This window comes from Chiloscyllium plagiosum, unplaced genomic scaffold, assembly GCF_037043375.1.
Source record: "Chiloscyllium plagiosum isolate Xiang-an unplaced genomic scaffold, Cpla_swu_hap1 HiC_scaffold_23, whole genome shotgun sequence".
Taxonomy (NCBI): Eukaryota; Metazoa; Chordata; class Chondrichthyes; order Orectolobiformes; family Hemiscylliidae; genus Chiloscyllium; species Chiloscyllium plagiosum.
The window spans coordinates 60,045,503-60,073,094 of record NW_028270161.1 but is presented as its reverse complement, the minus strand read 5'-3'; the positions used below and the strand labels follow the sequence as shown (position 1 = coordinate 60,073,094).

Below are 27,592 nucleotides of genomic sequence, written 5' to 3'. Positions count from 1 at the left end.
CCTGCAGTTCTTTAAAGTGCTCCTTGTAACTTATGCCCAAAGTAGAATCTAGATCGGACAAGGAAAGAAACGTAAGATATGTCTGAAAAAGTGCATGCAGAATTATGAACAGCTACCATTTCGAAGTAAAAATAAGAACAAGAGTAAAACTAATACATACAAAGGAAAGGGGATAGAACAGGGACAGAGATTAGAGCCTTGTGTTGTTAAACTCAGTGTTCAGCTCTCATGGTTATAAAGTGCCAAACTTAAAGATGAAATTCTGTTCCTCAAATTCACTCATACACTGCAGAAGGTTGTGTGCAAGCAAGTTCAACATGATAGGAAGGCAGTGAAGTACAATAACAGGCAACCAGAAGTCTGGAGTCATGCTTGTCCGTATGAGCAGACAAATTAGGAGCAGAGATAGATGAATCAGCCTTTCAAGCAAGATAGAACTTTCAATAAATTAATGGCTGATCCGTTAGTGTTTTGAAATCTACATTCCCATTTACCCCCATTAACCTTTTATTCCCTTGCTGATCAATAATCTATTTACCTCTGTCTTAAAAAAAAACCTAATGACCCCACCACCACCAGCTTTGAAGATAGAGAACTGAAAGTTGCTCAACTTTCAGAGAGAAAGAAAATTAGTTGACACTTGTTCTAGATTCATGCACAAGAGGAAGCATCCTTTCTAGCTGCACCTTGTCAAGACCATTCAGAATCTTATATATTTCACTCAAATCAGCCTCACTCTTTTAAACTCCAGTGGAAACAAGACAAGCTGTCCAAACTATCTTTTGCACTCATTGTGCCAAAAATTAAACTGAAAACTAATTTAAGATCAGTAGCCAGGCCTGCAGTGTGACACACTTACATATATAAATACTCAGGACTTTGTTTTACGCAGGCTAAAAGAATTTGTATATACATCACACCTATTACAAAAATAACAGATCATGGAGGCAGCCAAACTCTGCTGCATCCCCAGAGCAACACCCTGGCAAATCAAAATCTACCTGTCTGGTTTTAGAATTAAGATTGACAGTTAACCATTCTTGTTGTATCTCCATGCAACTAATTACTAAATTCGTTTGAAACCTATCCAATTCAGCCCAGTGGTAGTATCACACAACGTGATGTAGGGTATGCTCAGTATGAAGGTGGGGTTTTGTCTTCAAAAGGACTGTGTGGCATTCACTCTTAACCGTACTATCATGGACAGATGCATCTGTGACAGGTCGATTGGTGAGGATGAGGTTAAGCATGTTTTCCTTCTTATTGATGCACTCAAGACCTTTTGCGAACCTAGTTTATCAGTTATGTTCTTTAGGACTCGGCCAGCTCAGTTGGTACTGATGTTATTGAGACACTCTTCTTAGAGAGCATTCTGTTTTCTTGCCACCCTCAGCGCTTCCTCCAAGGGATGCTCAAAAGGGAGAAAGATTCATCACAGCTGCTGCGTTAGGCATTTTTGAAAAGTGCCATAAAATATGTTAACAGTTAAGCAATCTGACGGTGGACTGACTAAGGCAATGCTTTGCTATTCACCTCCAGCATCCCTAGACATGCTGGTGTGATCTTCATCCAAAAATAACACTTTACTCCAATTTCCAATGAACCTAGCAGATCACTCTTGTTCTACCTACAGAATGACTCCTATAATGGATACATAAATTGTTGTGCAAACAGTAAATAATTAATGTCATATTGCCAGAAATTTGATGCAATTTTATATCTGGAACTTCAGAACCTAAAACTGTGTTTGGTTCACCTTGTTAGCTATTTTTATTACCTTATGGGTTTCACAACTTGGAGGAGGTACTGCCAGAGCAGGCAAGTACCATTGGACCCGTAGTTCTTTGTCTATAGAATTTACTGCCATGCTCATCTGTGGGGTAAGTTGACCAACAAAACTGTCCGTTGGTGTTGTAAGCGTATACTCTCCAAAGACACTCGTATAAACCTGGAACATATATAATTAATGTCTGAATAATAAAGGCTTAAATGTTGATATCTCTGCTCATGTTTGAAATTTAACAATAGGGAAATGCCAATGCAGTAACATTAAATACAATTGTTGATTGTTTTAAAACCATTCATTTAATCTCAAAGATTGGAAACAAATTCTGAAAAATTATGAGCCTATTGGTTGAATGATAAATGTTAGTTTATCAAAATCATGTTGTGGAACTTGATACCTATATTAGATTAGATTAGATTCCCTTCAGCCCAACAAGTCCACACAGACCCTCCTAAGAGCAACCCACCAACATCCATTCCCCTACCCTATATTTGCCCCTGACTAATGCACCTATGGGTAATTTAGCATGGCCAATTCACCTGACCTGCACATCTTTTGGATTGTGGGAGGAAATCAGAGCACCCAGAGGAAACCCACACAGACTGTCGCCCAAGCCAGGAAGCCAATCCGGGTCCCTTGGTGCTGTGAGGCAGCAGTGCTAACCACTGAGCCACTATGCCACCATATAACATCAGAAAATAGAAGTTTTTTTTTAGATTAGATTACTTACAGTGTGGAAACAGGCCCTTCGGCCCAACAAGTCCACACCGACCCACCGAAGGGCAACCCACCCATACCCCTACATTTACCCCATACCTAACACTACGGGCAATTTAGCATGGCCAATTCACCTGACCTGCATATTTTTGGACTGTGGGAGGAAACCGGAGCACCCGGAGGAAATGTGCAAACTCCACACAGACAGTCGCCTGAGGCGGGAATTGAACCCGGGTCTCTGGCGCTGTGAGGCAGCAGTGCTAACCACTGTGCCACCGTGCCACCCACTTTTTTTTTAAAAACATTTGCTTTCAATTAGATTAGATTAGATTACTTACAGTGTGGAAACAGGCCCTTCGGCCCAACAAGTCCACACCGACCCACCGAAGCGTATACCACCCAGACCCATACTCCTACATTTACCCCTTCACCTAACACTGCAGACAATTTAGCATGGTCAATTCACCTAACCCGCACATTTTTGGATTGTGGGAGGAAACCGGAGCACCCGGAGGAAACCCATGCAGACACGGGGAGAATGTGCAAACTCCACACAGAGAGTCGCCTGAGTCGGGAAGTTGATGTGTGTTTATGGCTGAGAGTTTAATCAGAGCTGCTACTGTTGTGCTGTGCAACTTTGTAAATAGCCAGACCTTCCAGTCTCTGGATGGTCAGAGGCCATTTACAATATTCTCTTGAGATGGGCTTGTTATTTTCTCAGGAGATTTAAACATCTGATCTGGAACCCTCTGAACAAGTCCCCAGTTCCGAATTAGAGTCTAAAATGTCATACGGTTCCAATTAACCTACCTAGACATTTTCACTAGGGGAAGTTAGAGGAATAAGCTGGCCTAACCCCTGCCCAATCACTTATACTATGCACCCACTCACAGACACCAACTCCCTACCATCCCCACCTCAGACACTAGTTCCATCCACACTTGACTCACACTCCTCTCTGGACCTTACCCTCCCTACCCCACTCCTGAACTGACCTAACACCCTCAAAAGCTCTACCTACACCCACAGGATCCAACGAAAACTGACTATCTATGCTCAAGAGGAGAAAGTGAGGTCTGCAGATGCTGGAGATCAGAGATGGAAATGTGTTGCTGGAAAAGCGCAGCAGGTCAGGCAGCATCTAGGGAACAGGAGAATCGACGTTTCGGGCATTAGCCCTTCTTCAGGAATGAGGAAAGTTGGTCCAGCAGGCTAAGATAAAAGATAGGGAGGAGGGACTTGGGGGAGGGGCGTCGGAAATGTGATAGGTGGAAAGAGGTCAAGGTGAGGGTGATAGGTCAGACTGGGGTGGGGGCGGAGAGGTCGGGAAGAAGTTTGCAGGTTAGGAAGGCGGTGCTGAATTTGATGGATTTGACTGAGACAGCCTGGGGGGAGGGGAAATGAGGAAACTGGTGAAATCCGAGTTCATCCCTTGTGGTTGGAGGGTTCCTAGCCGGAAGATGAGGCGTTCTTCCTCCAACCGTCGTTTCGCTGTGGTCTGACGATGGAGGAGTCCAAAGACCTGGATATCCTTGGTGGAGTGGGAGGGGGAATTGAAATGTTGAGCTACAGGGTGGTTGGGTTGGTTGGTCCGGGTGTCCCAGAGGTGTTCTCTGAAACGCTCCGCAAGTAGGCGGCCTGTCTCCCCAATATATAGGAGGCCACATCGGGTGCAAAGGATGCAATAGATGATATGTGTGGAGGTACAGGTGAATCTGTGGTGGATATGGAAGTTTCCTTTGGGGCCTTGGAGGGAGGTGAGGGGGGAGGTGTGGGCGCACCTCCCACTATTGGTGTCTATGCTCAAGACCCCATCCAAACCTGAGCTGAGACCACCCTTCCAACTTTGGACCCAACACCCTGACACTGTCTGACACCAAACAACCCCTAACCTCAACACTTGTCAAGATATGACTAGCTCCCAATCCAGCTACCCACTCACCCACCCATTTTGCCTTCCTACATATCCCATCATGCTGCCCTTGCCACTGAACCACCTTACCCACTTACCTGACTCAAACCCATTCACTAACATACTGAAAAGCTGTTTAAATGTCCCATAGTTTTGCAATGAATTAGTGAATAAATTAATTTGTCAGTCTACGGCAGTTAATACTGTAAAAAGGGCATAGATGGACTTTCCCAACTACACCATGAGATTCATCTAGATAAAAGACATGCTGCATATTTTAGACACTTCTGACAACAGACGGTGCCATAAATACCAAGGACACAGTAAAAAAAAAGGCAGGTATGAGAGCAGCAAACCAATAGTGATGGCATGAGGTGGCATGGATCAGGGGATGGAGAGGGTTGGGGTTAGATGGGGGGATCTTTCATCTTTATTTTCTATTTTTAAATAGTAGCCACCGTGTGAGATCCCTTGTTGGGTCTTCCAGTTAGCCCACCTCAGCATCTCCAGCATCGCTGTTATTTTGGGATTGCTCACTCCAATTTCTAATCCAGTCCTTCCCAAAAGCCAAAACTCAGAAGCACAGGTAAGTATTTTTAAGTTGGGTTCACAGAGACAGGATCCTCCCTACGCTCTGCACTCAACATGGGGCCAGGCCACTAAAGATCCAGGCACTACATGTGCTTATTTGAAACAAACTCCTCAAATGAGGACATGAATTGGTGCACTGAAGTCACTTTTAGCAATATGATTAGATTAGATTCCTTACAGTGTGGAAACAGGCCCTTCGACTCAACAAGTCCACACCGACCCTCCGAAGAGTACCACCCAGACTCATTTCCCTACATTTACCCCAACTAATGCACCTAACACAAATGGCAAATTAACATGGCCAATTCACCTAACTGCACATCTTTGGACTTTTGCTATCTGCAAGCTGAGAGTATGCAGTATGGCACAAAAAAACTGCAGATGCTGGTAATCAAGGTAGACAAGCAGAAGACTGGAAGAACACAGCAAGCCAGGCAGCATCAGGTGGTGAGGAAGTCAACGTTTCAAGCATAACCCCGCTTCAGGATTCCCAAGGTAGACAAGCAGGTGGCTGGAAGAACACAGCAGACTAGGCAGCATCAGGAGGTGGAGAAGTCAATGTTTCCTGAAGAAGGGTTACACTCGAAATATTGACTTCTCCACCTCCTGATGCTGCCTGAGAGTATGTCATAGACCAGGGGGTTGTTATTGTGCAGTGATAGTGTCCCTATTTCTGAGCATGAAGGCCTAGGTTCATGTTCTACATGTTCCAGAGGTGTACAATAACATTTCTGACCAGTATGATGAAAAATATCTACAATAGATTAGGTTATACAAAGTATTAACGAGCCTGATATCTGTGCTGCCTGATGTCATTGAGTCTGACTGTGCAGCACTCACTTAAAATTAATTAAACTGTAAAAAGTAATATCACAGCAAGTGCTAATTGACAGCCAGGTTTTTATTTATTGGCCTGAACTAAAAATTTATATAGCCTTTGTGGTCCATTCTTTCTCTTTGGAAAATTCACTGTAAACTATTACAAATATAAACTTTACCTCAGGCTGGAATTGCAAGAATTTGAAACTATCTTCAAAAATTTCATACAGGATTACAGGAATACTCTCAGCACAGCAAGTATTTTTATATGTAGGTAGGTGGCTCTTTAAAAATGAATGCATTAGTGCCAAGCGTAGACAAAGGTCCGTGTGGAACACAGGTGTATGAGCTCCATTTTCAACATCATTTACAGCACACTTCAGGAAATCTATATCAACTGAAATAACATATTTAAGAATTACATTTTGAAATACAAGTTTCTTAACCACTCATAACTAAACATTTTTTGCTTCTCAACAATAATCTCACAATGTTTATTTAGGATGCTTGTGGCTCAGTGATCGTATCCCTGTCAGGAGGGATTGAGTTCAAGTCCTGCCTGCTCCACCAATGTGTCATAACATCTCTGAGCAGGTTGATTAGAAAATATGTACAGTACACCCATGACTTGGTTTCTTTATTAATTTACTCATTTTTAATTATAAATGTATTCCTTTGCCATTTGTTTTGAAGCAAGTCATGTTTACTTTGTAACTAACCTTTTAGTTCGAAATTAATGGTTATTATTGTGCCAATCCTTAGCTTTCCAAAATTTGCTCATTAGATATGGCAAGATATGGCAACTCCTTTGAAAAGGTTGGTCAGCCTTTGTGAAAATAGGGAAGCAAGAAGGCCAAAAACTAAATGGAACAGATTTAAAATAATTGGCGAAAGATTCAGATATGATATGGGGATTTAAAAAAAACGTTTTCTGCTCTGAAATGTACTGAAACATTAGTGGAAATATTGAAAAAAAAACAATTAGACGTATAATTGAGCGAGAAGAATTTTTAAAGAGATCTTGCCAAAGAGCAGAGGATAGAAGGCTCTTTCAATGATCCAACAAAGGCACAATGGGCTGAATAGTTCTTTGGAGTATTTATGTGGAAGGTGATGTTTAAGGACAGAATGGCAGTCAGTTCATGGGACAAATAATATGGGCATCTGAGACGGAGATAGAAATCACAGAAGATGAGAAATATTTTAGTCGAGAGGTTGAAGGAGGAGGGTGGACTGGGAAACAGAAAGGTGGGCTGGGAAATTAAAGAGCAAGGGCTTCTAAAGAAGAAGCAGTATCAGAGGAATATCAGAGTGATTAGGTGCAAAAGGGTAAAAACACTTCCAGAAGCTTAGGAAAGGCAGGTGCCAGAAATATGACCAGGGAGTAAGAGCTTGTTCAAGGCAAAATTCATCATCGCAATGTTTCAGAAAAAGCTGGTTCATAACGCAAACTTACATGATAAGCTAAAAGCCTTTGTCCCATTTGAAGTGGTGTGACTGTGCCATGGAATGAAGGGAAAGGCTATAGAGGGCCCTGAAAAGGCCAAGGGATAAAAACAAGATAGTTGTAGACTGATGATGGCTTTGCACACTGTTGCATAGCCCACACAATTGTGCATACAATTTCCAAACCTAGCATGTACCGTCCTATATCCAGGGAATTAAAACTTACAATAAAAACTGTAGGGTTACCAGTAATGGAACCAAAAGATTCAACTTATATCTGGTTTATGACTCCTATGTTATTAGAAAGAGAAAATTTGAGTTGGATCAATTCATGGTAGAATATTAGTCACAATAAACCGACAGAAAAACAGATTAAACGGAAACCAAATTATAAAAACATTGCCTATGAAATCAGTTGAATTCAAAATATGTATGGCGCTACATATGGAATTTCTTTATTAAATATGAAATTTGCAGATAGTCTCACTATATCTTGTGATGAACGAACAATGTATTTCCATATACCTCCATGCATTTGCGCCTCAGAAGGTTGAGTAAAAGCAATCTTGGGATCAGGGTATTCTGGCCCTTCACCATTCATATTTTCAACTCGACTTCGAACTAAGAAAAAACAATAAATTTATTATTAAATCATCAACTATGTATTCAAATATAGAATAACACTATTTGTTGTTCGGCTTATTAACCATAATTCTCAGGATTTCCACATTCTTGATAATATGGCCAATCTGTCCAAAATCCTTTTATGTTTGCCACTGATAAATAGCATAAAAGTGGTTTGAACGTACTGTTTTAACAAGGGAGAAGGGATTAAATAACTCTCAGCCTCATCAGTTGTTTATGACAAATGTTGAAATTCTTTGTTTTGTGAGATTATAATTCTCTGATTAAAAAGTGGTTTACTTTAAGTAGTAAGGAGCCAAACAAAAGGGGTTGAATCTCACATTTTCGTTTGAAGTCTGAATTGCATTGAATTATTTGGAGGGGTTCTCACTGTAAGGCCCAATGAGATCTCTCATTATATCTTACGAAGTTTGCCTCAGTAACTACATAACCTGCCCCTACGGCATTGCTCATATCTAATTTTATCCCCTTCTTATTATGCACTGTTCCCAGAACAACTTGCAACCTCAATACCAGAAGATGCACCTGCACTGTTTTAAAGGCCCACTGTCAGTCTGGAATTGCCCGCCACAATTATTAATATTTGCCCTGAGTATGGCAAACAGGGTGAAATTAGAATCCTTCTTTGAGGGCAAAGTCCTGGTGGGTGGGATGGTACAACCACAGGATTTCCTCTCCCACCAGGACTGGCAGTGGAGCCAAACACAGTTTGATCTAAAGTTGCTACCCAGGTCAGTGCAGTCTCAGCTATCTGGAGAAATACTCAATACTGTAGGAAGAAGTCAATGCCCTTATCCACTCCACCAGCATAAGTGCCACAATCTTCTCCTTGATACTTTACACTCACTCTAAGCCTGCTCCTGTATTCTCCTACCAAGGTTCATGTTCTACCACTCTCACGATTGCTTGAAACACCGTCCAATTTGCTGATGACGCCATCATAGTGAGTTGGATTTCAAACAATGACGAGACAGAGTACAGGAAAGAGATGGCGAGCTTAGTGGGGTGTGGTATAAAGACAACAATCTCTCCCTCTGTGTCAATAAAACAAAGGAGCTGGTCATTAACTTCAGGAAGCAGAGTGGAAAACATAGCCCTGTCTGTATCAATGGTGCTGAGGTGGTCAAGAGCTTCAAGTTTCTCGGAGTAAATATCATCAACAATCTGTCCTGGTCCATCCACATCGGCACTACAGTCAAAAAAGCACACCAGTGTCTCTACTTCCTTAGCCATGTGCACAATGACTCCGACCAATTTTTAAAGATGCACCATAAAAAGCATCCTATCCTGATGCATCACAGCTTGGAATGGCAACTGCTCTGCCCAAGTCTATAAGAAATTACACACAGTTGTGAATGCAGCCCAGTCCATCATGAAAACCAACCTTCCTTCCATTGACCTTGATTACAGTTCCCACTGCCTTGGGAAAGCAGCCAACATAATCAAAGACCCACTCACACTTTCTTCCATTGGGCAGAATATACAAAAGTTTGAAAACATGTACCAACAAATTCAAGAACAGCTTCTTCCTGCTGTTATCAGACTTATGAAAGGACTTCACATATATCAGTGTTGGTCTTTCTCTGCAGCTGTAATACTATATTCTGCATTCTGATCTATTACCCTGATGTACTTATGTAAGGTATGATTTGTCTGGCTAGCACGTAAAACAGTACTTTCCACTGTATCTTGGTACATATGACAATACCAATAAATCAAATCACATTTTCTCACACACACCAACCCCAATGTTACAAATAAGCGAACTCCATTTTCCAGTGGCAGCAGCAGTAGGAAGAGCAACAGCGAGAATCAGGGGCTTGCCGGAAAGATAACTTTAAAATTATATAAACTTACCCCGTGAATAGGCAGAGTGCACACTGAGCAAGAGCAGACACGGGACTGCTGAGTAAGTGAAGTAATATATTTGGGTGGTTGCATTACCTGAAACTCTACTTAGGTAGTGTGCCCCACCCATTCTCCTCCTCTAACCAAAAACAAAGGGTTCTGAGAGCCGGATTGGTAAGGTAACTAACTTTTTTATATTCTTTATTTTTCTATTGTATCTTTGGGAATTTATAACAGTGGGGATGACGGTTAGGGCAATAAAATGTTCCTCCTGCAGAATGTGGGAGGTAAGGGTCACCACTAGTGTCCCCACTGACTTCATCTGCAGGAAGTGCACCCAACTCCAGCTCCTCGAAAACCGCGTTAGGGAACAGAAGCTGGAGCTGGATGAACTTCAGATCATTCGGGATGCGGAGGGGATTATTGAGAGGAATTACAGGGAGATCGTCACATCTCAGGTACAAGAAAAAGGCAGATGGGTTACTGAAAAGGAGACGGAAAGGGAACCGGCAGGCAGTGCAGGGAACCCTTGCGGTCATTCCCCTCAATAACAAGTATATCGTTTTGGATACTGTTGGGGGGATGACTTACCCATTATGTCATGGGGTACAGGTTTCAGGCACAGAGTCTGTTCCTGCTGCTCAGAAGGGAAGGGGGGAGATGAGCAGAGCATTAGTAATTGGAGACTCCATAGTTAGATGGATAGATAGGAGATTCTGTGGGAATGAGCGAGACTCACGGGTTGTGTTGCCTCCCAAGTGTCAGGATTCGTGATGTCTTGGATTGTGTTTTCGGGATCCTTCAGGAGGAGGGGGAGCAGCCCCAAGTTGTGGTCCACACTGGCGCTAACAACATAGTAGGAAAAGGGATGGGGATTTGAGGCAGAAATTCAGGGAGCGAGGCTGGAAGCTTAGAGCCAGGACAAACAGAGTTGTTATTGTTGGTTTGTTGCCTGTGCCAAGGTGAGGAACAGGGAGAGAGGAGTTGAACACATGGCTACAGAATGCTGCAGGATGAAGGGCCTCAGATTCCTGTATAATTGTGGCTCATTCTGGGGTAGGCGGAACTCTACAAACAGGATGGGCTACACCTGAACCAGAGGGGTACCAATATCCTTTGTGGTTGGGGGGGGGGGGGAAGGGATTTTCTAATGCTCTGCGGGAGGGTTTAAACTAATTCATCAGGGGGGTGGGAACCTGAATTGTAATTCCAGTGGCCAAGAGGTTGAGAGTAGGGAGGTCAGAAATATGGTTTCAAGGTTGCAAGAGTTCACCAGCAAGTGGGAAGGTGGTTTGAAGTGTGTCTACTTCAACACCAGGAGCATTCGGAATAAGGTGAGTGAACTTGCAGTGTGGGTTGGTTTCTAGGATTTCAATGTTGTGGTCATTTTGGAGACATGGATAGAGCAGGGACAGGAATGGCTGTTGCAGGTTCTGGGATATTGATGTTTCAGTAAGAATAGGGAAGGTGGTAGAAGAGGGGGAGGTGTGGCATTGTTAGTCAAGGACAGTATTACGGTAGCAGAGAGGACATATGAGGACTTCGTCTACTGAGGTAGTATGGGCTGAAGTTAGAAACAGGAAAGGAGGTCACCCTGCTGGGAGTTTTCTACAGGCCTCTGAATAGTTCAAGAGATGTAGAGGAAAGGATAGCAAATATAATTCTGGATCAGAGCGAGAGCAACCTGTAGTTGTTATGGGGGCTTTAACTTTCCAAATATTGATTGGAAATGCAATACTTTGGATGGGTCAGTTTTTGTCAAATGTGTGCAGAGTATGGCCAATAAGGGTCAAGGCCACATTGGATTTGGTACTGGATAATGAACCTGGCCAGGTGTTAGATTTGGAGATAGGTGAGCACTTTGGTGGTAGTGACTACAATTTGGTTATGTTTACATTAGTGGTAGAAAGGGATACGTATATCCCGCAGGACAAGAGTTATTGTTGGGGGAAAGGCAATTATGATGTGATGAGGCAAGATTTAGGATGGATAGGATGGGGAAGGAAACTGCTGGGGATGGGAACAATTGAAATGTGGAGCTTATTCAAGGAACAGGTCCTGCATGTTCTTGATAAGTACGTACTTGTCAGGCAGGGAGGAAGTGATCGAGCAAGGGAGCTGTGTTTTACTAAAGAAGTTGAATCTCTTGTCAAGAGAAAGAAGGAGGCTTATGTTAGAATGAGACGTGAAGGCTCAGTGAGGGCACTTGAGAATTGTAAGCTAGCCAGAAAAGATCTAAAGAGAGAGCTAAGAAGAGCTGGGAGGGGACATGAAAAGTCATTGGTACATAGGATCAAGGAAAACCCTAAAGCTTTCTATAGATATATCAGGAATAAAAAAAATGACTAGAGAAAAGTTAGGGCCAATCAAGGATGGTAGTGGGAAGTTGTACGTGGAATCTGAGGAGATGGGGAAGTACTAAATGAATATTTTTCCTCAGTATTCACACAGGAAAAAGACAATGTGGTCAAGGAGAATACTGAGATACAGGCTACTAGACGAGATGGGATTGTGGTTCACCAGGAGAAGGTGTTAGCAATTCTGGAAAGTGTGAAAATAGATAAGTCCCCTGGGCCAGATTGGATTTATCCTCGGATTCTCTCGGAAGCCAGGAGGAGATTGCAGAGCCTTTGGCTTTGATCTTTATGTCATCATTGTCTACAGGAATAGTATCGGAAGACTGGAGGACAGCAAATGTTGTTCCCTTGTTTAAGAAGAGGAATAGAGACAACCCTAGAAATTATAGACCAATGAGCCTTACTTCAGTTGTGGGTAAAGTGTTTGAAAAGGTTATAAGAGATAGGATTTATGATCATCTAGAGAGGAATAAGTTGATTAGGGATAGTCAACAAGGTTTTTTGCCTCACAAACCTTATTGAGTTCTTTGAGAATTTGACTAAATAGGTGGATGAGGGTAAAGACATTTCCATGAGGCATTTAATAAGGTTCCCCACGGTAGGCTATTAAACAAAAATACATTAGCATAGGATTGAGGGTGATCTAGCAGTTTGAATCAGAAGTTGGCTAGCTGAGAGAAGACAGAGGGTGGTGGTTGATGGGAAATGTTTATCCTGGAATTCAGTTACTAGTGGTGTACCACAAGGATCTGTTTTGGTGCACTGCTGTTTATCATTTTTATAAATGACCTGGATGAGGACATAGAAGGATGAGTTAGTAAATTTGCGGATGACACTAAGGTCAGTGGAATTGTGGATAATGCTGAAGGATGTTGTCGGTTACAGAGGAACATAGTTAAGCTGTAGAGCTGGGCTGAGAGGTTGCAAATGGAGTTTAATGCAAGGCGATTCACTTTGGAAGGAGCAACAGGAATAAACCATGCTAGGCTAATGGTAAGATTCTTGGTAGTGTAAATGAGCAGAGAGATCTCTGTGTCCATGTACATAGATCCATGAAAGTTGCCACCCAGGTTGATAGGGTTGTTAAGAAGGCATACGGTGTGTTAGCTTTTATTGGTAGAGGGATTGAGGTTTGGAGCCACAAGGTCATGCAGCAGCTGTACAAGACTCTGGTGTGGCTGCACTTGGAGTATTGCATACAGTTCTGGTCACCACATTATCAGAAGGATGTGGAAGCTTTGGAAAGGGTTCAGAGGAGATTTTCCAGGATGTTGCCTGGTATGGAGGGAAGGTCTTATGAGGAAAGGCTGGGGGATTTGAGGTTGTTTTCGTTAGACAGAAGGTTAAGAGGTGACTTAATTGAGACATTTAAGATAATCAGAGGGTTAGATAGGGTGGACAGTGAGAGCCTTTTTCCTCGGATGGTGATGGCTAGCACAAGGGGCCATAACTTTAAATTGTGGGGTGATAGATATAGGATAGATGTCAGAGGTAGTTTCTTTACTCAGAATAGTAGGGGTGTGGAACATACTGCCTACAACAGTAGTAGACTCGCCAACTTTAATGGCATTTAAATGGTCACTGGATAAACCTATGTATGAAAATGGATCAGTGTAGGTTAGATGGGCTGAAGGGCCTGTACTACGCTGTAATGTTTTATGTTCTACGTTATAACCCTGCATGTCATCTGCACTGCCTGCTCACCACTCAGGGTACCTCAACACATGAACCAAAAGTAACAGCTGTGCCACTCACTTTAACTTCCCATAATACCTGCCTCCCTCTCATTACAGCAGTATAACGGCTCATACTATGGCAGAAAAACTCAAAATGAGCAGAAGACTGTCCGATATTCAGCTCCTCAGCAGCTATGTAGAGAAAAGCTTGACTTTGATGGCTATATGTAGCTGACTGACTGTGTCCAAGCCCCTGTCAGCCTCTGACTGTCCTTGACTTACTGTGCCAAGATGCCCTGAGCAAAGGCTATCCTCCTTGACTTGACAGTTCTGTTGACAACCATGGCAAATTTGCCAGCTTTGTGCCTGCACAAAGACAAAGCAATGCAAGACAGGGATGGTGTGAGCATCCAGTCAGGGTCAGAGTGAGTGAGTAGATTAGATTAGATTAGATTAGATTACTTACAGTGTGGAAACAGGCCCTTCGGCCCAACAAGTCCACACCGACCCGCCGAAGCGCAACCCACCCATACCCCTACATCCACCCCTTTAACCTAACACTACGGGCAATTTAGCATGGCCAATTCACCTGACCCGCACATCTTTGGACTGTGGGAGGAAACCGGAGCACCCGGAGGAAACCCACGCAGACACGGGGAGAATGTGCAAACTCCACACAGTCAGTCGCCTGAGTCGGGAAATGAACCCGGGTCTACAGGCGCTGTGAGGCAGCAGTGCTAACCACTGGGCCACCGTGCCGTGATGGTGAGTGAAGATCCCAGAGATGCAGCCTGGTCCAGCCCAATGAGCTGGGAGTGTGTCTCTGAGCACAGAGTACTTTCTGTAGAATTACAATGGTAATTGCCAGTGCAGCCTGAGGTGCAGCATGAAAGGGCAGAAATATCCTCAAAGTTAATTGGAGATGTGTCATGAGGGTTTTAAGAGGTTGGCACATGTGAGATGCCAATGTCTGTGGATGTAGGGTGTGTGACTAGTGCCCATGGAGCATGCCCTGAGATTACTACATGGAGGTCCTTTGGAACAAAGATTGAACTGAAGTTACCAAGGACCCATTCTGATTTCCACGTCAAGAATTCTCAACATCCAGCTTATTTCGCATATTAGCTAATATAGTTACAATTTCAACAAGCTATAATTTCCCCTTAATTGGCAATTTGCCTGTTTGGTGAGAAATTCCTCTTGCCTCGACAAGTGTAGCAAGGTGCTCTCATATCAAGAAAGGACTCGGAAGACTATTTGCCCACTCCTGCAAAACAATCTCACCGTTGCCCATATCAACCTCTACCAAATTCCATATCTAATTCTGCATTCTTAATTCCAGTTCTCTTGGTCAGCCAAAAATTCCTTGAAACAGAAGTCGATTGTGTTTTCCATATCTCTGGAGTTTATTATCTCCAAGCTGCCAACTACAGTAAATGTTTCAATTCCAATATGTGATGATCCTTATAAAAATGTAACTTACGTAGGAGAGGAGGAACTTGTCAGGCTTAGCAAGGGGTCTGACTGACCGAGTTCAATGCTTTTGAAGAAAAATTGTATTTAATTGGTCCAATTCCTGTCAGTTTCATTAAACTGAGCCAACCTGTGTGGGTTGTATAATTTCTATGGCCATTTTTAAGTCAGTGTTTTTGTCTGTGGATGTCACAAGTATTAAACTGACGGATTGAAATCATAGATTAGTATTCTATATATTACATTATTATGACACCTCTCACGAGGAATGGACTATGAACAATATTTCTCCCTTCTGTTTACAGTGAGTGTAACATTATCAGGTTAGGATGAAATAAGGTAAAATGCACAAAAACACTCGCATCCCACATTCGCTCTCCTTGCCTTAAACTAGATTTTAAATTTGATTTGAGAGTGGCATCCTCTTTTTACTGTACAAAATTGACTTGTTCACTAAGCTGTGCTGCCTCACTGAATTTTAACCCTCCACTATCCGTTCTATAAGGTTCTACTTGACACCAGGTATTTGTAAAAATTTGACTTGTAAGTTAGTGGGTAGTAACCTGATTTTTGCCTTCTGTGGAGTGTCTGGATTTGGATCCAGCCCCTCACTCTCATTGAGCTTTACATCAACCTGAATGTACAGGTTATGATTTGAAATATACTTCTGTTGCTTTGATCTCCCAATGGGTCATTTTATTTTAACTCATTGGTGTACACTTGGTGATCCCCACTGGTGGTATCTGCTGTGGATATGACCCCTTCCCTTTTCCCTTTGTATTGGGAATGGACTAGTTTTCAAATTTGGGCTTGTTCATTTTTCCTGGAAAACTACTGTGACAGATGAATGTTCATCTTCTGTTATACACCCCAGTGACTCTTCCACTAAGTTAGGCATAACCTTCACTAGCTCCTGGCTTAATTGAGGACTTCCCTAATCACCTCAACTTGCTTTGCCATTCACTTAAATCATGGCTGACTTGATATACTTCACATTCCCAACTATCTCTATAACCTTTCACTCCCTTGCTTCTAAGAATTGATTTATTTCTGCCTTGAAAATATTCAAGGGTTCTGCTTCTACTGTCTTTTAGAACCCGCTGAGAGAAAAGAGATATATTGCTATCTCTCTTAAATGAATGACCCTTAATTTTTAAACATGAAATTCTCACTGAGCAGCTGCAAGTTGCCAATTGACAGCAATAACTGCTCTTTCGGGTCCTTGCAGAAAGCCCAACTCACCTCATTCCATTTACAACCGTACCAAATTCAACAAGCTGGAGGTAAAAACTTGACATGGAAAACCAGAGTAGGTTCTTGGTGCATTCAGCTCATTGCTTGCCCGGAAAGACTTCCAGGCACCAGCCACCAATATCTCAGGGCACATCCACACACACCTCTCGTCCATGTACATTGACATTCAATATATGCCAGCCTCTATGAACCCTCTGATCCACTACATGATATTTCTGCATGCCGGCCTGCTCCAGTAACTACCACTGTAATGCTGCAGCAAGGACACTGTATACTTAGGGACACACACTCAGCACATGGACTGGACCAGGCTGCATCTCAAGTCACTCCATGTGTTATCATAGTGCTCACTCACCTAACTGCAACCTTCCCTTGCATTACCTTTTTGCACTTTGTCTCTCAGCCAAAGATAACACGCTCATGTACTACTTTTTATTCATGCTGTTTAGAGCTGACACAAAGCTAGGAAGCTTTGGTTGTCAGTAGGCCTCAGTCAAGTCAAGGGAGATATCCATTACTTAGGGGTCCAGGCAGAGTAAATCAAGGGCAGCCTCTGATACCAGACGAGGTCATGCTGGGGTGGTCACAGTCAGGATCTAGTCCTCATGAGGAGTGAGGAACTGAATGCCATGTGGCTCATCACCTGTACTAACTCTTTCTGTCCTATTGTGGGCTTCTTTTCTCTGAGAATGAGATAGCGAGACAAGTGTGGAGATGAATGTGTGTGGCACAGCTATTACTGTTGGTTCAGGTGGAGGCGTCCTGAGTGAGTGAGTAGGTAAGCACAGAGGGCATGATGGTAGAAATGGGTAGAATGTTGCAGGCAGTAGTGAGATTTACACAGCACGAGCTTTGGTGGGAGAGAAGTACAGTCGCAGAGATACAGTGAGTGTGAAAAATCAAACAGAAGATTGTGCACTTGCACTGGCAAGGTGGAGAAAGACATTGGCCTTCTTCCTGCAGGTCTGACCTTTCCTCCAGATGGCTGATCCTTCTTTAACCCAGCCGGCAACCTGGGACCAGGCTGAGCATGGTGTGGTGCTATGGACTCCAAGGCTGGTCCTGGGGGAGAAGGAAATCCCTTTTGTGCACCAACCACTCCAGCAGCAGCTCTGGAAACCTGCCCTCAAAGCAGGCCACTGATTTCCCCTTGTCTGCCATGTCTGGGGAAAATATCAGGAACCTCATAGGGCAGTCTCAACTGATAGTGCTTGTCCAGATGAACAGCTGCCTTTTAAAGATTCCGCCTGAATTTAGGATGCCTGTCAATTCTGAGTGCAGTTCTTCCAGGAATAGTGTGTGGTAAGATGGGGCTGGAATTGATGTGATTCATGCCACAGGGGCAGGAATGGCAATAAATACAGCAAGTTTGGTAAGATTCAGCAAAAACACTTGTTCAGCTTCACAGCAAGAATCAATCCACTACATTTGAATTGCTTGCTCTTATCCAAATAAACTGTAAGATTCAGCTGGCCCAGTTATTTTAGAAGTTGTTGCACCATTTAGTCTTCACCCATCCTCAAACCCTTACCCACTTCCATCTCCTGTCCATAGTAAACTTTTGCCACTCTGCCCACCAAAGTAATTAAAAATAAATCTTACCTACATACTCACCACACATGATATCTTGACCTGTGATTACCACTTTCCAATATTTTTGTTTTAATCCTTCCCACGAGAAAGTGAGGACTGCAGATGCTGGGGATCAGAGTCGAAGAGTGTGGTGCTGGAAAAGCACAGCTGGTCTTCCACATTGGGACCCTCCAGCCACACAGGATCAACGTGGAGTTCACCAGTTTCCTCATATCCCCTCCCCCCCCCCCCCCCCCCCCCACCTTATCCCAGATCCAATCTTCTAACTCAACACCACCTACTTGAACTGTCCTAACTGTCCATCGTCCTTCCCACCTATCCGCTCCACCCTCCTCTCCAATCTATCACCTTCAACCCCCACCTTCATCGGCCTATTGCATTCCCAGCCACCTTCCCCCCAGCCCTACCCACTCCAATTTATCTCACAACCCCCTTGGGCCAACCCCTCATTCCTGATGAAGAGCTTATATTTGAAACATCGACTGTCCTGCTCCTTGGATGCTGCCAGACCAGCTGTGCTTCTCCAGCACCACAGTCTTCGATTTTAATTCCTCCTACTCCACTTGTATTCACAGGGCAAAGTTTGATAGCCACACTACACCCGACAAAGACAGGTTTTGTAATAGGGTGCATTTAATCAGATGCAAGGAATAGTGATCCTGTTCTGCATCAATTATGCCCTCCTGAGCATCTAGAGGTCACGTAAGATCCATGTTTCACTTCTGCTTATGTTCACCCAGTGGCAGATGAGGATTTGCTACATGGAGGAGCCTGAAAAGCAAACCCTGTCGTGGTTGCTTGCAGGACTCCATGAAGGATCCCTAACAGTTAGGGAATCAATGCCTAATCAGCACCCAGAAAAGGGGGAGGCATTGCAGAAGGCTACTCTCGTACCCTTGCTGCCAGTCCCTTCCCCAACCTTCCCTTGTGAACTTCACCTCAGGTATCACTAGCCCCTGCATTGACTCATCCCTTTGGGCTGAGTCCCTCATCATCCTGGGCTTTGGGTGAGTGCATTACCAGCAACTTGCAGTGAGTGGCCAATATCAACCCATTGTGCCTACAGTCAGGACCAGGAATTGTAATCATGGGCCTTGCTGCTGACCCTTGGCGTACCATGGCCTGTGCACAGAGCCGAGATCCTGAGCCCCATGTAGCCATGGACTCCAGTTATTGGCTCTTATCTATTGCTCTACTTACAGTCTGTTTCTTCTTTCCTTTGATTATTTAGCAATTATTTGTATTTGTATTACTCAATGGATTGGTTAGCTCAGTTGGCTGGATGGCTAGTTTGTGAAGCAGAGTGATGCTAACAGTGTGGGTTCAATTCCCACAGTGGCTGAGGTCACTTGGAAGGTTCCACCTTCTAAACCTCTTCATTCTTCTGAAGGGTGGTGATTCTCATAATAAACCACAAGCTTTCCAAGACAGCAACCCTGTGCAGTAACTTTACCCTTACTAGTTATATTAATTTATCTTTTGTTAATATTCAGAAAATCATGAGTATCTCATCACGAATTGCTGTAGTCATTTGGGCTCTTTCTTTGTCAAACTGTGACAACACTGTCATGTTATAAAGCTATTTTGTCCTTGATCTTTTTGAAGAGAGATGTAAAGACAGAGGTGCAGAAAGGTCTAGCTTCCAATAGAAGGGGAGTGGCCAGTTCAGGGTTTTTTTTAAGCTTGTTTTAGCTGTAGCAGTCACAAGATGTGTGAGCCCAAGAGAGTTACAAGCTACAGTAAAGAATTCCTCTGACTTTCTTCTGAAATCTCTCTCTGGAAGGGGTGTGTTAATGAGATGTCACTGTATTGGAACAGTTAATTAGTTAAGTTGTCGTATCGGTCCGGTTAAGTTTTCCAATAGTTCTGGTTTCTTTTGTTCGTGTTTCAACTGTAGTGTTTAAATAAATTCTGTTTTGCTTAAAGCCAAGTAGTTTGACCAGTTGTATCACACCTGGAACACCCACTTCACATGTGCCTTTAAAATAAGAAAAGGTTAGGGTCTAGGCTACTTTCTTAAAATATATCGAGGGGATTTGGCCTGGTCCATTACAAAGCACACACAGAACAACTTGCAAATATCTTACTTGGCAGTAGATTGATGTTATAGAGCCTACGGAGGTGGTTATTGTAATTGAGAAACTGGACAGAGTTCAATGATTGTGCAATCTTCCTGTAAAATGACACAAAATTTGGAAGTTCATTTGGTGCAACTGGTTTGGTTCCTTCTTCCTCCTCTTCCACTTTTTCTCCTTGTATGGTAGTTAAGATTGGCAGAAGTTCATCATTTTCTGCAAGGTTATGAGCAACAAAATGACATTTTATGAAAGAAGCAAATTAAAATTTTGCACTCAATTTGATTGTTGTAAATGTTTGATTTCATTTTATAAAGAATTTACGTAAAATCTCTCAAACTAATTTTGCGAAAGCATTGTTGCTTAAAATAAGAGGAATGAACAGACCAAGGGAGTACAGGCCATTGGAAATTGTTCTGATGGACAAAATAAATCATTTACAAAGGCAGTTTAGATTTGTTAAGGGTCTGGTTTACATGTGAATGCAGACCCACAGCAATGTGGTTGACTCCTGATTGCCCTCTGGGCAATTAGGGATGGACAATAAATGCTGACCTAGCCAGTGTCACCCATGTCCCATAATTTTAAAAAGGCTGGAATACTGCATAGACAGTAAACTTTGTATTATCGCCTCCTATAAGACCAGGAGTGTGCCAATTGATCAAACTTTCCAGATAATCAAGAGGTCTACATAATTAATGTAACAATACACAGTAAGTAATGGGGATATACACATTATTATACTTTATTTAAATCATAAATCACTTAAATATTATTGCAATGTCTGAAATAAAACTTAATGGCAGACAACCTTCTCACTCGCATCCTCAAATGACGACTCAGACATCACAGTAGATTACGATATTTGAGGAGAAATTAATTTAAAATTGAATAAATGTTGATATTTTCATGTGGCTCCCTGATTGAATAAGCATACTTACATTGAGATAAATAAACCTTGCAGCAGTTGAAGTATATAATTTTTGTTGGCTTATCAAAAGTGCTGATTCATAAAGTGCCGGTTAAACAAAGTTTACTGTGGTATTTTTAAATTCTCTTTTGGGACTTGCGGATCGCTGAATGGGCCACCATTTATCACCTGTCCTAAATGCCCTTGAGAAGGTGGTGATGAGCTGCCTCCTTGAAGTGCTGCAGTCCACGTCTGATGACTGCATTCAAGAAAGATGTCCTCGGATTAGACAGGACATAAAGGATATTTAAGAAGATGTTTCTACGAATGCCATTTTATAGCCACAAGAGAAAATTGGAGGAAGTTGAAGAGAGAATTAAGTGAAATGTATAAAATTATGAGGGGCCTGGATATCATGGTTAGGAAAAGAGATTTCCATTGTCGGAGAGATTAATAACCAGGGCATGAAGTTAAAGTAATTGGCAGAAGGATTAGAAAGAAATTGAACAGAATGCTTTCATCCAGAGGGTAATGAGGTTTGGAGCTTACTGCCATGTTGTGTGGTAGAGAAAGAAACTGTAAGGGCCTTGAATAACAATTTGGATATGCACTTCAATTGCTATAATCTACACAGCGGTGGACTGAGGGGAAGAAAATGGAATGAGGCCTACACAGATATAATAAGGTAAACAGACAATTTTGTTTGGTCCTGGGGTGTGGGTGTCTCTGGTCTTTATTGCCCAGTCCTATATACCCAAAGGGCAATTAAGAGTCAACCACATTGCTGCGGATCTGGAGTTACTGTAGGCCCGACCAGGTAAGGCCAGCAGTTTCTTTCCCTAAAGTACATCTGAAAGCCAGATGGGATTTTTACAGCATTATTTTCATGGCTGCCATTGGGCTAGCTCTTTATTCCAGATTTTTCTTGCACTCAAATTTTACTATCTGCCATAGCGGGACATGTACGTAGTTGTCAACTTCAGCAGGAAAAACAGAATGGCAGGGTCTTACTTAAATTGTAGTTGATTGGGAAAGGTTGATGTACAAGGGATCTGAATGTCCTTGTATTATAATCATAAATTAAGATTTCACTGGCAGATAATTGGCGTGTTTGCCTTCATTGCAAGAGGGCTTGAGTATAGCAGCAAGAAAGTGTTTTCTGTAGCTGTACACGACTTTGATGAGATTATACCTAGAGTAATGTGCACAGTTTTGGTCTCCTTAACTAAAAGATAACTTGCTATAAAAAGAATACAGTGAAAATTCACCAGACTAATTCCGAGGATAGCAGGTTTGTCATGTGAGGTATGAGTTGACTGGGCTTATACACACTGGAGTTTAGAAGAGTGACAAGGGATCTCATTGAAACGTATAACACTTTAATGGGCTGGACACAAGATTGATATTTACCTTGGCCTGGGTGGGGCTGGAGTGTTAACAGTCTCAGGACATAGGTAGACTCTTTTGGATTGAGAAGATGATAAATGGCGGCATGTGCCTCACAGCACCAGGGACCCAGGTTTGATTCCATTCTCGGACGAATGTCTGTGTGGAGTTTGCACATTCTCCCCGTGTCTGCGTGGGTTTCCTCCCGGTACTCTGGTTTCCTCCCACAGTCCAAAGATGTGCAGGCCAGGCAAATTGGTCATGATAAATTGCCTGCAGTGTTAGGTGCATTAGTCAGAAGGAAATAGGACTGGGTGGGTTACTCTTCGGAGGGTCGGTGTGGACTTGTTGGGCTGAAGGGCCTGTTTCCACACTGTAGGGAATCTAATTTTAAAAAGTCTTTACTCAGAAGGTGTGGAATTCTCTATCAGAGGGCTGTGGATACCAAGTCACAGAATATGTTTAAGAAATAAACTAAACAGATTTCTAGTGGCTAAAGATATCAAGGGGTAGGGAAAGAGAATGGGAATATGGTGGTGAAATACATGATCAACCATGATCATACTGAATTGTAGAACAGGCTTGATGGGCCGATTGGACCACATCTGCTCCTATTTTCTATGGCACCAGTAATTATGTCAGGATTCTGCTTGTGGTCTGCTTCTGTAGTACCAAGTAATGAATTCATCAATATGGACATTTCTGTTATACATAGTTTTCAATGGGGTAAATAGTGCCTCACTCAGTTGGAAGCTCATCACATACAATTCAATGCATTCCATGCAACTTCTATGTTAACACAGTAATTGATATTTCACTATGATTTAATTTGAATTTAAACTTGTATAGTTGAATAACTTATATTTTTTGTTTAGCTTGGCATATACAGTCTGGAAGTATCAAATATTCTAAATATGTTCATAAAGATGAAAACAAGTGAGTTTGCTGAGATGGATATGATCAATTCACTGGATTGAATCCATTCAATAGAGATTCAGTCATGTAGTGGTAATGTTAAGTAGGTTCAAATCCCACCACAGCAACTGGTGGAATTTAATTTCAATGAATAATTCTGGAATTAAAAGATGGCCTAATTGTGACCATTAACAACATTGTCAATTGTAATTAAAAACCCATCTGCTCTATTCATCCCTTTAGGAAAGGAAACCTGAATCTTAAGTACACTCTGAAAAGGCCTCGTAAGCTAGACAGTTGTATCAAAACAGTACAATACCTAAAGATAGGAATGTAACTGGGTCAACCCGGCAATATCCAAGACATCAAAAATGGCAATGGTAAACCAGTACTATTAACCCTCCAAAATCCTTCTTAAAAACATATAGGGGCTTTTATCAAAATTGGGTGAGCTGTCCTGTAGACTACACAAGTATCAGCATGTCATAATCATTCTCACTGTATCATACCTTACACACAAGGTCCCAGACATTAACATAACCAGGCCTGAAATAGCAGTATAGTCCTATACTTTCAGAAGAGAAGGACCCTGAGAATCCTCAATATTGACTCTGAACTCCAAGAGGCCTGACAGTATCAACACCACCTTCCATGTTGATCATCGGTATCCATTCCCAAGCCCACTTGCCCTCGATAAGGTGATGGTGAGCTTCCTTCTTGAACACTGCAGTCCATGTGCAATGTAGACCCACAATGCCCTTAGAGAGGAAGTTCTAGGATTCTGGCAATGCTGGTGGTATATTTTTAAATCAGATTGCTGGGTGGTTTCAAGGGGAACCACCCAGCAAGGTGGTGGTGTTCCCATGTATTTGCTGTCCTTATCCTTCTAACTGGAAGTTGTCATGGAGCCTTGGTCAATGTATGCAGTAAATCTTGGAAACGGTACACACTATTGAGCAATGGTGAAGGGAGTGGATGTTTGTGGATATAATACTAATCGAGCAGACCCCTTATCCTTGATGGTGATCAGTTTCTTGAGTGTTGTTGGAGCTGCACCTATCCAGGCAAGTTGGGAATATTCCATTACACTCCTGACGTGTGCCTTGTAGATGGTGGACAGGCTTTGGGGAGTCAGAATTTGAGTTACTCACTACACAATTTCTAGCCTCAGACCTGCACTTCTAATATTTCCTCTCAAAGGTAACTTGCAGGATACAGATAGTGAGGGATTCAGTGACAGTAATGACATTAAATGTTGAGTTCAAGAATTGTATAGCACTGTACTAGTTTGAGAACCTCTCAAATGCAATTAGGGTTAGGGATTGAATACTGGTCGAGCTAGTGATGCCTGTATCCTGCAAAAGAATACTAAAAAAAATGCTTTTGTTGCATTATTAGATTACTTACAGCATGGAAACAGGCCCTTCGGCCCAGCAAGTCCACACCGACCCGCTGAAGCACACCCACCCAGACCCATTCCCTTACATTTAACCCTGCACCTAACACTACGGGCAATTTAGCATGGCCAATTCACTTGACCTGCACATTTTTGGACTGTGGGAGGAAACCAGAGCACCCGGAGGAAACCCACGCAGACACGGGGAGAATGTGCAAACTCCACACAGTTAGTCGCCTGAGGTGGGAATTGAACCCGGGTCTCTGGTGCTGTGAGGCAGCAGTGCTAACCACCGTGCCACCCATATGCTTTCTCTCAATTTCTGGCATTCTTCACTAGCAGTGACAAGAAATATGCACAGTCCATATGTCCAAAGATCACAATTGGGAATATTGACAGCCAATTTCAGGTCAAAAAAGGTTAAAGCAGAAATAGGGAACCAAGGTAAATTGGGAAATGGCCCGACCTCATCAGGAAATGCATTTCACCAGACTGTATGATTGGCCAGCAAACCTTCCCTCAACATGGCATCTCATTGAGATGCTTCACAAGAGTTGGTTTCATATTCCAATTGGCAGTTTTGCCTGAGAGATGTCAGTCAAATTAGCAGTTGGTAGACAAGAAAATGTTGTAAAGTATTCCAATGCCAAGTACAGTCAAAGGTCCACAGCATGAACACATGCCTTTTGGCCCCAACTTGCCCATGCTACCCAATTTTCACAATTTAAACTAATCCTATTTGCCTGTGTTTGGTCCATATCCCTCCATACTTATCCCATCCATGTACCTGTCCCAAATGTTTCTTAAATGACAAATTTGTACTTGCTTCCACCACTACCTCTGGCAGTCCATTCCAAACACTCACCACCTTCTGTGCCTTAAACCTATGCCCCTCTAATTTTAGACTCCCCTAGCATGGGAAAAAGCTGCTGATTATCTATCTTATCTATGCTTCTCATGATTTTATAGACCTATATAAAGGTCACAACTCCCTTTCCTACTCAGCAGGGGAAAAAAAACTTTCAACACACCCAATCTATTCTCATAACTCAAATCATGGAGTCCAGGTAGCATCCTAGTATTTCTTTTCTGCACTCTTTCTAGTTTAATATCTTTTCCATAGTAGGGCAATCAGAACTGCACATAGTACTCCAAAAATGGCCTCACTAACATCTTGTACAGCTGTAAAAAGACGTCCCAATTCCGACACTCAATGGTTTGACCAATGAAAGCAAGCATACCGAAAGCCTTCTTCACCAACCTGTCTACCTGTGACTCTACTTTCACGGAGCTATGAATCCATACCACTAGATCTCTGTTCTATAATACTCCCCAGGGCCCTACCATACAAGTCCTACCCTGATTTACTTTACTAAAATACAACATCTTGCATTTATCTAAATTAAACTTCATCTGCCATTCCTCAGCCCACTAGCCCAGTTGATCAAGATCTCACTGCATTCCCAGAAAATCATCTTCACTGTCCACTATCAAATTTGGTGTCATCCACAAATTTACTCACTATTCTTCCTAAATTCTCATTGAACTCATTTATATAAATGATGAATAACAGTGGACCCAGCACTGATCCCTGTGGTACACTGCTGGTCACAGGCCTTCAGTCTGAAAAACAATCCTCTCCCACCACCCTCTCTCTACTATGGTCAAGCCAAGTTTGTATCCAATTGGCTAGCTCTCCCTGGATCCCTGTGAGATTTAACCTTACTCAACCACCTACAGAGTGGTACCTTGTCAACATCTACTGCACTGCCCTCATCTACTTTTATGATCACCCCTTCAAAAAAGCTCATGAGACATGATTTACCACATGATTCTATGCCATAGTAACTCTCCCATTGGAGTCATTGCCTCTCCAATGGATATTTCATGTCAGTATATACCTCTCCAAATGCCTGTAGATCCTGTCTCTCAGAATCTCCCGAACAACTTAGGCTCACCAGTCTGTAGTTCCCAAGAATTTCCCTGCAGCCTTTCTTAAATAATGACGCCACATTATCAACCCTCTAATCTTTAGGCACTTTACCCGTGGCTGTCATTGATACAAATATCTCCGCTAGCAGCCCTGCAATTTCCATCCTAGCCTCCCACAAAGTGCTGGGATATATTCATCACATCCTGGGGATTTATCTACATTCATACATTTTAAGACTTCCAGCCACCTCCTCTTCTGTAATGCAGACTCTCTTCAAGACATCGGCAGTAAATACTGACATGAAATATCCATTTAAGATCTGACCCATCTCTTGTGGCTTTGCACATAGACATCCTTGTTGATCTTTAAGTGGCCCTATTCTTTCCCAAGTTACTCTTTTCCCTTTTGTGTATTTGCAGAAGTACCAGTTTGGAAAATTGTACAAGGTATTATTCGGATTGTGGGGTACTAATTTTCTTGCCTACAGCGCCCTACCCATGCTTAAAATGTTCTTCCCCTACCAGGGGACTGCTATTGGTAGGCTGCTTGCTCGTGAGGTACAGTTTCAATCCACCATTGGTAAAACAGTCCTTACAATTGTGGTCAAGCTACCCGAATATGGTGATGCTATCGGTAAACGTTCCCTACAGCGGCATGTGCCTAGGGAACACACCCAATTTGGCTCCCTGTGATTCTATCAAGCATGCTCCAATAACTCATTTTCTGGCATATTGCAGGTTGATATATTCTGCCTGTTAAGTTAAAGTACAATAACAGACAGAATTGAAACAAGCCTTAGGATGATCTCTATGATAATAACACAGCACATGTTTTAATATATATTTTAAAAGCATACATTT

General features: G+C 42.5%; 1 protein-coding gene across 1 annotated transcript in view; it reads right to left on the bottom strand.

Moving 5' to 3' along the window:
* The window catches only part of cfap54 (cilia and flagella associated 54), a 527,984-nt gene that overhangs the window by 29,397 nt on the left and 470,995 nt on the right, over positions 1–27,592 (bottom strand). Inside the window, exons 63-66 of the mRNA XM_087999737.1 lie at positions 20,205–20,408; positions 7,797–7,892; positions 6,005–6,222; positions 1,778–1,948 (exon numbers count right to left, since the gene is read on the bottom strand). Coding sequence (XP_087855863.1) covers positions 1,778–1,948; positions 6,005–6,222; positions 7,797–7,892; positions 20,205–20,408 — 689 coding nt within the window. The remainder of the gene's footprint in view (positions 1–1,777; positions 1,949–6,004; positions 6,223–7,796; positions 7,893–20,204; positions 20,409–27,592) is intronic.